This window comes from Zingiber officinale, chromosome 8B, assembly GCF_018446385.1.
Source record: "Zingiber officinale cultivar Zhangliang chromosome 8B, Zo_v1.1, whole genome shotgun sequence".
NCBI lineage: Eukaryota > Viridiplantae > Streptophyta > Magnoliopsida > Zingiberales > Zingiberaceae > Zingiber > Zingiber officinale.
This window is the reverse complement of record NC_056001.1, coordinates 102,695,656-102,707,927: the sequence shown is the minus strand read 5'-3', so window position 1 is coordinate 102,707,927 and position 12,272 is coordinate 102,695,656. Positions and strand designations below refer to the sequence as shown.

At 34.2% G+C, this 12,272-nt stretch overlaps 2 protein-coding genes across 2 annotated transcripts; both read right to left on the bottom strand.

Moving 5' to 3' along the window:
- Positions 1–6,832: 6,832 nt before the first annotated feature.
- On the bottom strand, positions 6,833–8,547 carry LOC122014111. The gene is made up of 3 exons (XM_042570295.1): positions 7,681–8,547; positions 7,360–7,594; positions 6,833–7,284 (listed from the first exon to the last, which is right to left on the bottom strand). Exons 1-3 carry the CDS (start codon positions 8,146–8,148, stop codon positions 6,833–6,835), a joined length of 1,155 nt encoding a protein of 384 aa, XP_042426229.1. The 5' UTR covers positions 8,149–8,547.
- On the bottom strand, positions 8,351–9,268 carry LOC122014110. The gene is made up of 2 exons (XM_042570294.1): positions 8,957–9,268; positions 8,351–8,860 (listed from the first exon to the last, which is right to left on the bottom strand). The coding sequence occupies exons 1-2, from the start codon at positions 9,266–9,268 to the stop codon at positions 8,351–8,353; spliced, it is 822 nt and encodes a 273-aa protein (XP_042426228.1).
- Positions 9,269–12,272: the final 3,004 nt, after the last annotated feature.

Here is a 12,272-nt window from a genome sequence, read left to right as displayed (position 1 = left end):
AGTCTTCGTCGTTACAAAACACTCGCCCTCTCCCGCCCGATAAGTTGTCAACGTCGCTCGGGCGGTTGTTGCTTCCATTTGAGTGGTCAGTAGATTGACGAGTAAGGAATCTTGCTCAGTCTTTTGGGTCAGCAACTCAACTTCCTTGGCTGCTAGCTCGGTGGCGTGAATATATTTCAATTCATGAAGGTGAGTGTATAATCGCTCATTTTCGATAATCTGTTCACCCAACTTCATTTTTATGTCTTCTCAAAAGTTTGTTTCTGATTAAAGTTGAGCCTTGAGACTCTCCGAGGTGGTTTTCCATTGCGTCACTTTTCCATGCTCAGTTTCAGCTAACTCTTGAGTTTCTGTTAGTTGAGCATATAGTTCTTTTATTTGCTCGAAATTTTGTGTAGAAATTGTTGCAAAGGCTTGTTATTTTAGTAACTCATTTTCTTTGGCCAAGTCATGTAGGTGTTGGGCAACACCCGTACAAATAACCCAATGCTGAAAGATAAATATAGTTAGAAGCATTCCAAATAGGTTAAGAATATTTTATCAATATATAATACCTTAATTTTCTCATAAGAAAATTTGTCCGCTAAGTCTGTGGGCGTAAGTTCACTGAGTTGAGTCTTAGCCTCTTTCCAAGCCTCGATTAAATGACCTCCTAATAAGTGGTAAAGACAAGATCCTTTTTCAATCTAGTAGGATCAGGAAGAGGAGGAAAGGAAGATTGCAAGCAGCAAGCCAAGTGACAAAATTAGGTATTTCTATGAAGAAGAAATGGGATTTTCAACTCTTATTCGAAGACGGCATACCCTCGAAGAAGACCATTTTCAGCCGGGACTGGAATAGGGAGACTCCAAATTCTGATTTTTTTAGGATAGACAATGTTAGCAATTCAAACCGTAAAAACCGCTTTTTACGTTGCAGAAACCCCGAAGCTAACCACGGATCCGTGCGAAGATAAATAAAATAGTGCATGTACATGTTTGTCTACACTAGATCTACCTTAGATCTAAATGAAAAAGAAGTATACCCTTGTAGCGATGCCCTTCGCTTATCCCGCTCGTCCAAACGGTTGTCGGATCTCGTAGAGTGTCAAGTGTACACTCCTCTATACGTATCCACACAGACAAAAGGTGGAGAAAAATCACTTAGAGTGTGCTAGCACTCTTGAGTGATTTCGGCAATGGAGGAGAAGGAGAGCAAGAGAAGAGAGGAAGAGGAAGAAGAAGCCTTGAATGAGAATTCACTCACAACTAATGTGGCCGGCCACTAAATGAGAGGTTTTAAACCTCCATGTAATACCAAGAGTCATAGCTCTTGGTCTCCTTCATGAGGTGGCACACATTGATGTAGCCTTGATGATGTGGAACACCATCATTGGCCGACCCATGCCAAGTCATCATGACGTAGCATTTGGTCAAGTCAAACTTGACCCTTCATCTTCCCTCTCAAGTCAAGTCAAACTTGACATCTTATCTCCCATTGTTGATCAAATCTAACATTTGATTCAAATCAATTTAATTTAATGAATCTCTATTCATTGGTTTAAATTGACTCAATGAATCATAGTCTAAGCTAGACTCATTCGACACATGAATCAAATTGAGTCCAACTCAATTAGTCTAATTTAGATTACTCTTAATCCAATTTGGTTCATCACATGAACCTAATCCTCTTGGTCCATCATATGAACCTAATCTCCATCTAATTGCCCTTTGTGTGTGACCCTATAGATTCTTGTAACGTTGGCAATGCTCCTAAACTCATTTAGAAACATAAGTAATGAGCGGTATCTAGCAACACATCATTACTACCCAAGTTATAAGAATGTTGAGATCCAACATCACCATTGTGACTACTAATTGTGACTCTCACAATATGTGACAATGTCCTTCTATCCTAAACATCTAGATTGATCAATTGAGACATAGACCGTGTCATCCTCTAATCAATCTATGTCTTGAACTCCAAGTAGACTCACTATAATCAAATGAGCTCAATATCTCATATTGACTCATTTGGGCATGACCATGCACTTAGTGGCCTCACTCTATCAAGAATCATGATGTCACTCCAGTCATATAAGAGGGATAGATCTCATCTACATCACTTACATCCCTCTGCATAATTTGTTGCATACCCAGTAGTCGCCTTTATAGTCCACTCATTTACGGGTGACGTTTGACGAAGCCAAAGTATGCAACTCATTATGTAGGGAACCATGGTGACTTCAGGTCCAAGGACTGATAGTCATACGAATAGTCACATGAGAAAGTATATGACACTCATATAACGATCCATGATACTTTCTCATAGCGGGTCATTCAGTATACATTCTCCAATGCATACCCATATGTCAACTTGATATCTAATATCCATGACTTGTGAGATCAAGTCATCGAGTTGATTTACATGCTAGTCTCATCGCACTAACATTGTCCCTGAATGTTAATACTTGACTAGAAATGATTAAGAGTATTGTTCTCTATATCATCTCACTATCGATTCAACCAATCGATTGATATAGATAAGAACCTTCTACTCAAGGACGCTATTATACTTAGTTATTTCGCACCAATACAAGTAAGTATAATAATCATAAAGAAATGTCTTTATAAATATAGGAATATGATACATCAAGTCCATACAACAATCATCACATGATTGGCTCTAGGGCTCTCACTAACAGACAAACAGATAAAGATTGTGAGGAGTGGGAGGAATTTCGAGTAGGAGGAACAACATGAACATCCCATACATATAACGGAATACATTCGGCGCAAATTGTTATAGTGGGATGTAGAAATACTGACTTACGTTTGATAAAAATGGGTAAACAGGAAAACGTAAACCATTCACTAACTGATCGGAGAAGAAAGTCATATGATTATCAGGAGGAAGATGAGGACGCTCGTCCTAGGAAGGAAGATGAATGCGGTAATTTTGAGGAATTTGATATCTAGAATAGAAATAGGCCCGATCAGAGGCATCGAACTTTGAAGAGGTAAGAGTATACTAGGATGCAAAAGATTCTTGAGCCATGATAGAACGAAAAGTAGGTAGAGGATCAGCGACTTACTGGGCGTAAGGTTAAGAGTAGAAGAAAACCGAGGGGAGAAGAGATCGCTGGAAGGAAAGATTAAAGAGGATGAAAGACAAAGTGCGGAGAGTGCATAAGGTCTAGGGTTTTATAAGGAGGAATTTAGTTCCCACCGTTAGATTAAAATAGCTCGCATAATAATGATCATTGATTTGCAAAGTTGAATGTGCCATTGTGTTATACGAAGCAGTAGACATCAGCAAACATCACAAGCAATGAGTATCGAGGCCACGTGGTAGTCACCCATAAATGGGGATTTATGAGGGACGTGACAATTGAAACATTTTGTTGTCATAAATACATTTTCGCGTGTCCTTAGTACTAGCTCTAGCAGGAAGCGGATCATTTTTTGAAAGGATCATCAAGTACCTAGAAGCACGATCAAGAACATAAGCCTTGAAAATCAATAAATATAGAAAGAGAATGAGTGAGACTAAAACTCGAGTCCAGTTAGTCAACTACGTCTCCTTCGACTAGACTTGAAGGGGAGACTAGTGATACAGGTCATAACTGTTGGTGCGGGAAGCATCCGACGATCGAACCTTAGTTTTGATAATGACAAAGAGATTCAAAGTTAAGCTTAATTGTTATCTAATGTGTATGATTGAGTGTTTCAGGAAAGTCCTAGCTATGGTTAGGCAAGTGGAAAACCCTAGGGGGTGGTAACCTTATGCGGGAAGTCTTGGCGGGTCGGAACTTCGGGCAAAAATCCTAGGGGGCGATAACCCTAGGTTAAAATTCTGATGTCACGAACCGGGTAGAAGTTTGGATGGGTTCTGAACCTCATATAAAAGGAGGGTCAAGGCTGGAGTCAGAACAAGAACTCTCAATTCGATCTCTAGTGCTCCTGCGACGCTGCGAAAGCTCTTCGACAAAGTTCTAGTTTGTTTTTCCTTTTCTAATTGTCAGTTTTTATTTTGCTAATTAATTCTTGTACCTCAATTCTGTAATTACTATTCGAATTATTAGTAATTAACTATCGAAAGCACCCTTGTGTGCGGGCCTTGGAGTAGGAGTCGCCAAAGGCTCCGAACCAAGTAAATCTCTGTGTCGTCTTTGGCTCGTTTCTTTTTCCGCTGTGTTTAACTCTTTTCGATAAATTTTAAATCGATATTCACCCCCCCTCTATTGAACGATTACGATTCAACAAGTGGTATCAGAACCGGTACCGCTCTGATTTGGTGCAACCACCAATCAGACAAGGGGGTGAGACTTTTCTTTTATTCGTTTTCGACTTTCAATTTTTGGCATAATCCCAAACTGGTATTATTACCTTTTTGGAAATTTTTTCCGTTGCAATTAAAACTAAATTGGTGCAATACCAATTTAGCTCTTTTTATAATTCTTAATTCTTCCCGCACTACTAATCCAAGACCAAGTCTTGGGATTTTGTTTGTCGTTGCTTTATTGTATGCAGGGTCAGCATGTCTCAGATTGAAGGCTTCAGTACGGTATGTCCTCCCCTATTCAACGGGGATGATTTTTCGTACTGGAAGAAAAGGATGGAAGTCTACCTAAGATGGACTTCGACCAATGGCTCAGCGTCACAAAAGTCAACCGAGCACCAGTTGACAACTCCGGAAATCTACTTGATCCGGAACAGTGGGCGTCAGACATAAAGAAGAAAGCATCGACGGAGTACAAGGCGATCAACACGCTACAATGCGGACTGACAAGGGAAGAGCTGAACCGGGTAGGACCGCACCAGAATGTGAAAGAACTTTGGGACAAGTTGATCAAGCTGCACGAAGGAACCAGCGACGCTAAGGTAACGAAATGAGATTTGCTATTAAATAGAATTTTTAATATAAAAATGCAGGAAGGAGAAATGGCGAGTCAGCTTCATGCGAGGATCAAGGACATCCTCAATGGACTCCACGCGATAGATGTTAGAAATGGGGATAGTGGGGAACGTGGCCCATGTTCCCCACTACACATAATGGAAATGTCCATTATGCCCCTAGGGTATTTCCCTATATAAAGGGGGTCCGTCCAAGGCTCAGGGTGAGAAATCGCGATCGTGCGACGAGAGTAAGAGGAGAACATCCAAAGCGGCGAGATTTGGTTTGTGGAATTGCGGAGGGCTTTCCGATCCTGTGATCGCTCTTCCGATAGCGAGCTTCGTCATTGTTGATTGCAGATCTGCGGGAGATCGCTGTAAGTTTTTACCGCATTTAATTAATTCATCTATCATACATTTAGAACATATATTCTACAATTGACCACCAGATGGAAAACCGAGATCTTATAAGGTACGCGTTAAACGCATTTCCACGCAATAATTTATCGGCACCCATCGTGGATGCCTACAAAATTTCAAAAAATTTATCTAAACTAAAATTAGATGAACTTTTCTATGAATTAGAACTGCATGAGCAAACTAATGCCGGGACCGAGAAAGGTATTGCCCTGTTTGCAGGTTCCTTTAAGGAAAGAACCAAGAACAAGTCTGAACCCGATGAAGATTCTGACCAGGATTCTGAAGACGAAGAGTACTTGGTGAACCTGGTAAGGAAAATGTTCATCAGGAGGAAGAAGAGCTTCAACAAGAATGACCTGCAGAAGATCAACTCTCCAACCAAACCAAGGAATGTGACATGCTTCGGGTGCAACAAGAAGGACCACTACGAGAACGAGTGCCCGAGATTGAAGAACGACAAACCAAAGACGACCAAAAAGAAGGCCCTCAAAGTGACCTGGGACGACTCTTCCTCGGATGAATCGGAGGTCGAAGATCAAAAGCACCACAGTCACCTTGCGGTGATGGCCCGCGAAGCAGAGTCGAAGGACAAATCGGAAGACGGGTCCGAACCCGAATCGAGTCACGAGTCCGTACTCATTTCCGAAGGTCCCGAAGAGGTATACCAAAATTTAAATCGAAAGTTCTTTAAAATTATTTCTTGTTTAAATAGGAAATTAGTTAAAGTAGAAGATGAAAACAAATTACTCCTTGAGGAAAACCAACAACTCAAGGAACAAATTACAAAAAATAATCCAACTTGAGATTTAACACTTGAGGAGGAGAATTTATTACTAAAAATAGAAATTAATAATTAAAAGAAATGCTAGAAAAATTTACAACAAAATCTAAAAATTTAGATTTAGGTGGTGTTTGGTAAATCTGAAAACTTATGTCTGAAATTTGAATACTAAATTTTAAGTGGTGGAACACTTATAGACCTGAAAATAAAAAGTTAAATAAATCAAATAAGAGGCTCTGAAATTTAAGTAACTAATTTGAAACCTATTTGATAAATAACTTAAATTAATATCTTAAAAATGTTTAAAAGACTATTATACCCTTATATATTACTATCTCTATAATAAATTTAATTTATTTAATTATATACTAATATAGCATAAATATAATCGTATAAATTAAATATTACATAAAATCGGTAAGTTTATATATTTTATTATTATTATTATTATTATAAATGTAGATGTAATATATATATATATATATATATATATATATGTAATCGCGTTTATACTACCTATAAACTATAAACTAGGGTCAAAAAGTTTCTATATATCCGTAACATTATATATATGTATTATTGATTTGGTTTGAAAACTTCCTACCTGCTTATACAGGTTTGAAAACTTCATAAATCGTGCTTATATTGATAAATCGTGTTTATAAATAAATAGTTCGCAACCCATAGTGTTATTGAATTCAGAAATGTTCACAAAACATAATAATATTTAGATAGTGTTCACAAAACATAATAATATTTAAAATCGCATATTAAATAATTGATTTCCTATTTCTTCACGCAAATTAATCATATATGCTTGATCAGCTTGTCTCGAGGACTCCATCATTGATGTCCATCGTTGTTGATTATCTGCAGTCGTAATTTCATCTTCAAATTGTTCAAAAAACGAGTCTGTTGTGCAATTTGTTCTAATAAAATTATGTATTGCTGCACAAGCAATAACAATATCCCTTTGAGTTCGAAAGTGATATGGAGCCATCTTATCCAATATAGGAAAGCGAGCTTTCAATACGCCAAATGTACGCTCGATAACATTTCTTAATTTTGCATGTGCATGATTGAATAATTCCTCTTTAGTTCGAGCTCTACCACCTCGTTGGAAATCTCCAAGCCAATAACGTACATTTCGATGGGGCGACATAAATCCTCGAATATGACAATATGTAGCATCACATAAATAATATTCATCTACAATTTCAAATAAATTGTAAACATAGAAGTTTAAAATAATTAATAATAATAACAACAACAATAATAATGTACCTGGACCTGGAAAGGGAAAGTTTGACCTTGGATTACGCATTATTTCGGTTAAGACTTTAGAATCATGTGCCACTCCTTCCCATCCCGCCCAAATGAATGTAAATAACATATCAAAATTGCATATAGCCAGTACATTCTGATAACATTTTCCTTTTCCCCTTCCTCTATATCGAACTTGTTCATTTATTGGAACAATGGCATGTACTAGAGTTCCATCTAAGGCACCTATAGCACCCTAAATAAATGTTATAATAAATTATTTATATCATGAAATGAGAAAGAAATAGTTACAATATGTTTAATTGAATATTAAATATTTACCTTAAACACTTCTCGAAGACGTTTATGCCTTGTATCATGAGATATTTGATTACCTTGAGTAGGAACAATAATTTCCTTAGAGAATTTCAGCATAGCTTTTAGAACTTCATGAAAGTAGAAGTTGATTGTTTGCGTTGAATGGCAAAATCTTCGTTTGACAAATCGTACTCGCAAATTATGGCTTAAAGTAATTAAAAACATAGACATCTTCTCTTCCACCGATATATAACGACTATCTTTTAACCATTCATTTTCTCTAAAAATAGAGCAAATCTTTATAAAAGCTTCTTTCTTCATCCTCAACATTTCTTGGCAATGAGCTGGATTTCCTTCAATAATTTCTTTAACATAACTAGCTCCATCAAGTAAAGAAATAGCATCAGGCCTTTGACCCCTTCGTCTTCTTCTCATAAGTAAAATTAGACGAAGGATAGTGATGACCTTTTTCCTTTTATTACCAGTCAACATATTAAATAACTTTGAATCACAAAATAGCCTGTAAAACCAAATTTTAAAAGAATTATAAAGGGTATAACACAATATACTTAAATCACAAATATATAAAAACCAATTACGAACCAAACAAAATGATGTTTCAAAATTAAAAGTTTAAACAAAATAACATTCATAACATAATCATAATAAAGTCAAGTCCTTTCCTACCATAATTCTATATCAAGCCCATCTTCTTTCCTACCATTATAAGCCATTGTTTTTTAGCTTCATCACTTTTCTTCCTAAGATGCATCCAAAATTCTCTATATGTCTTACTTTCACAAAATATTGTCCCAGCAACAAAATATAAAGGATCGCTCTCATCCAACATATCATCAAGAACTTTGGAACATTCTTCTACGCTTGCCTCATCTGAATCATTTAAATTCTTAAGAGTTTCTAAAATCTGTTCGTCAATATATTCATATTTGTTTGACTTTCGGCGTTTAGACTTTGAATGTTCTATGCTAGGACTATGAGATATCTCTCTTTCCAAATCAACATCGACCTCAACCTCAGCATCAACATCAATAGTAATGTTACTATTTGGAATAGTTGGTGGCATTTCTTCCATTGAGGGACCCCATGCATCTTTCCCCGTAGCTGTAATACCATCAAATAGTGACTTCATTTCATCTGCAAATTGTAGGCCGGCATATCGAAATTGTTTTGCGTCTTGATAGATCTATAAAAAATATACAAAAGTGAGTGAATATAATATATATATATATATATATATATATATAACACTATTAAATTAATTAAAAATCTTATAACTTACCTTAGTATAGTCATCCCACTCTTCAGAAGTCCAGCTAACAGTATTGCTAATGGGATCGTATCCATTCCCAGTTTTATTAACTATTCTTTCCCAGATGTTGTACTTTCTTTTCAGGTAATCCAGTTGATTTTTCAACTGTTTTTGAGTAAGATCAAGTCCCTTTTTTTCTTTCATAAGATTACCAATTCGATCCCATGAACGTTTCTTAAAACTACTTCCACTCCTATTTCCACTAGTGCTTTCTTCAATACACGCATCTAAAAATGTTTTCAGAATTTCTGGATCTTTCCAATTAGCTCTTTTATCAACCATTTTATTTATATTACTTGCCTAACAAATAATAACATTTGACAACGTAAGTAAATAAAATCGGTAAGTTTATATATATGTTTATTATTATTATTATTATTATTATTATTATTATTATATAAATGTAGATGTAATATATATATATATATATATATATATATATATATATATATATATATATATATATATATATATATATATATATATATATATATAATCGTACTTATACTACCTATAAACTAGGGTTCAAAAAAGTTTCTGTATTTTGAAAACTTCCTACTTGCTTTTATATTATGCATAATATTAGGGTTTGAAAACTTCTTATTCAATAATATATATATGGATTAGGTTTGAAAACTTCCTAAATCGTGGTTATATTATGTATTTGGGTTGAAAACTTCCTAAATAATATTAAATCATGATAATATGCATAATATTAGGGGTTAAAAACTTTTTATATACTAGGTTGAAAATACATTAAATTAATCAAACAAGAAATGAAATATGAAATAAGAAATCATAAGAAACAAGAAAAGAAAGAAGATACCTGAGATGAAGACATGAGAAGATGAACAGCTAGGTAAAGCTGAGAGAGAGAGTTGAAGAAGAAGCGGCGAAATAGCTAGGTAAAGCTGAGAGAGAGAGAGAGTTGAAGAAGCGGCGGCTAAATGGTGAAGAAAAACCTAAATTCTAATATATATATATGAATGTAATTTTATTAATTATACAAGGGTATATAAGTCTTTATAAGTTTAATTTTAACTTACCGTGTTAAGATAGAAAAAAATAAGCTAAATATTTTAGCTTATTTTTTTGGTCTGAGCGTGTTAAGTTTTTTAGCTAATAAGCTGTTTTAAAATAGGTTATCAAATGAACTTTTTTAAAAAAAGCCCTTATTATATTAATTTAAGCGATAAGCTGCATTACCAAACACCACCTTAATTTTAAATAATCAAAAAGCAATTTACAATAAAACCGGACTTGACTATAAGTCGAGTTCAAATAAAACATTTAAATCATTAATAACCCAACATAAACCAACAAGTAAAGCTTGAGTTCCGAAAGCGTGCTTAACCATGCAAGTAGGACTTAATCAATACTACATACCTAAAGAAAAAATATACTATATAGAATCAGATAATTCAAATCAAAAACCTAAATACAAATCTAAATCAACAAATTCAAAAACTAAACATTTTAAAATCCACCAAAACTTAGAATATCATGAAGTTAAATATAATTACAAAAAGAACAGACATAAACAAGAACAAAAAATTAAATAAAGACCAATAATTCAGGAAGAGACTCCAGAATACCTGACACTTCCAAAACTAACCTACCCGGCAGGGTAACCTAAACTAATTTACCCGGCAGGGTAATTAGGACTAATTAGAAAGGGTTCAAGTTTAACTTGACATGTGGTACTGGTGAAGTTTTAGATGATAGTACGTTAGGGAAGTTTAGTCTATGCATGTCTAGGAAGATATGGCTTCAACCTGGTGCATTTGTCTAAGTGGGACTGACCGAAGCTACCCTTTATGGATCCTAACCAGTTAGACCAAGGTCTTGTATTAAGCCCAGTGGATAGGACTATTTGGAAAACCTCGAAGGAATGATTACTCTAATGATGTCCAAGTGAGTCACCATAGCCCAGAAGTTTATCCAAAGAATGTCTAGTTGTTGGACCCAAAGTCAAACCTGAAACTAACACAATGTTAAACCAAACCCTAAAATTGAACCTAATTCATCTCACAAAATTATAAGATTCCCTGATTGAAAACGTAGATCGGGTGAGATGACTAAGGACTCAATTAAAATTAAAATTAAATTAATTCTTTTAAAAAAAAAATTTTTAAAAAAAACTTTTAAAAAAATATTTTAAAAACTCTTTTAAAAACACATTTAAAATTTTATTTTAAAAACTCTTTTAAAAAATATTTTAAAAATTATTGTAAAAACTATTTTTAAAAATCTTTTAAAAATTATTTTAAAAGCTTTTTTTAAAAAAAAATCTTTTAAAAAATTATTTTAAAAACTCTTTTAAAAAATCTTTTAAAAATTAGTGTAAAAACTCTTTTAAAAAATATTTTAAAAATTATTTTAAAAACTCTTTTAAAAAACTCTTTTAAAAATTATTTTAAAAACTTTTTAAAAAAAACAAAAAAAAATAATTTTTTAACTTAAGGATTATGTTAAAACTGACCTCAAGATTTTCTCAACCTGAACTTAGACTAATTCTAGTTCCTACCTATTGTAAGAAACTAAGTTGATCTTGGATAGTGATTGCTCCAAACATATGACTGGAGATCACACTAAATTCACCCAACTTACTTACAAAAGCTTAGGGACAGTTGCCTTTGGAAACAATGGTAAACTAAAGGTAATTAGTATAGGTAACATTGAGCTAAAATCTAACTTCATTATTACAAATGTCTTACTTGTCGAAAATTTCAAGTATAATCTTTTAAGTATCAATCAATTATGTGGCACTAGGTATAAAATTAGGTTCCTATCTTCAGAATGTCTAATCAAGCACCTATATAACCCTAAAATAAGTCTAAAAGGGTTTAGAAAAGACAACATCTATGTAATTAACCTAACCACTACTTTAAAGTGTTATTTAACACAAAAAGAAGAAACATGGTTATGGCATAGAAGAATGTCACACACCAATTTCAGAAATATAAGGAAATTAAATGGATTAGTTAGAGGCTTACCAAAATTACCTAACTTAGACTCAACCATATGTAATGATTGTCAACAAGGCAAACAAACAAAATCTACCCACAAACCAATTAACCTGTTTCAAACTTTATTATAATAAACAACCCAATATAAAATACTTTAAAGTATTTGGGTGCCCAGTCTTCATCTTAAATACAAGAGAACACTTAGGAAAATTTACATCTAAAGTAGAGAATGGAATTTTTGTAGGATATTCCCTAAATAGTAGAGGTTACAGAATTTATAATAAGGTTACCTTAAGAATTGAAAAACCACTAACGTA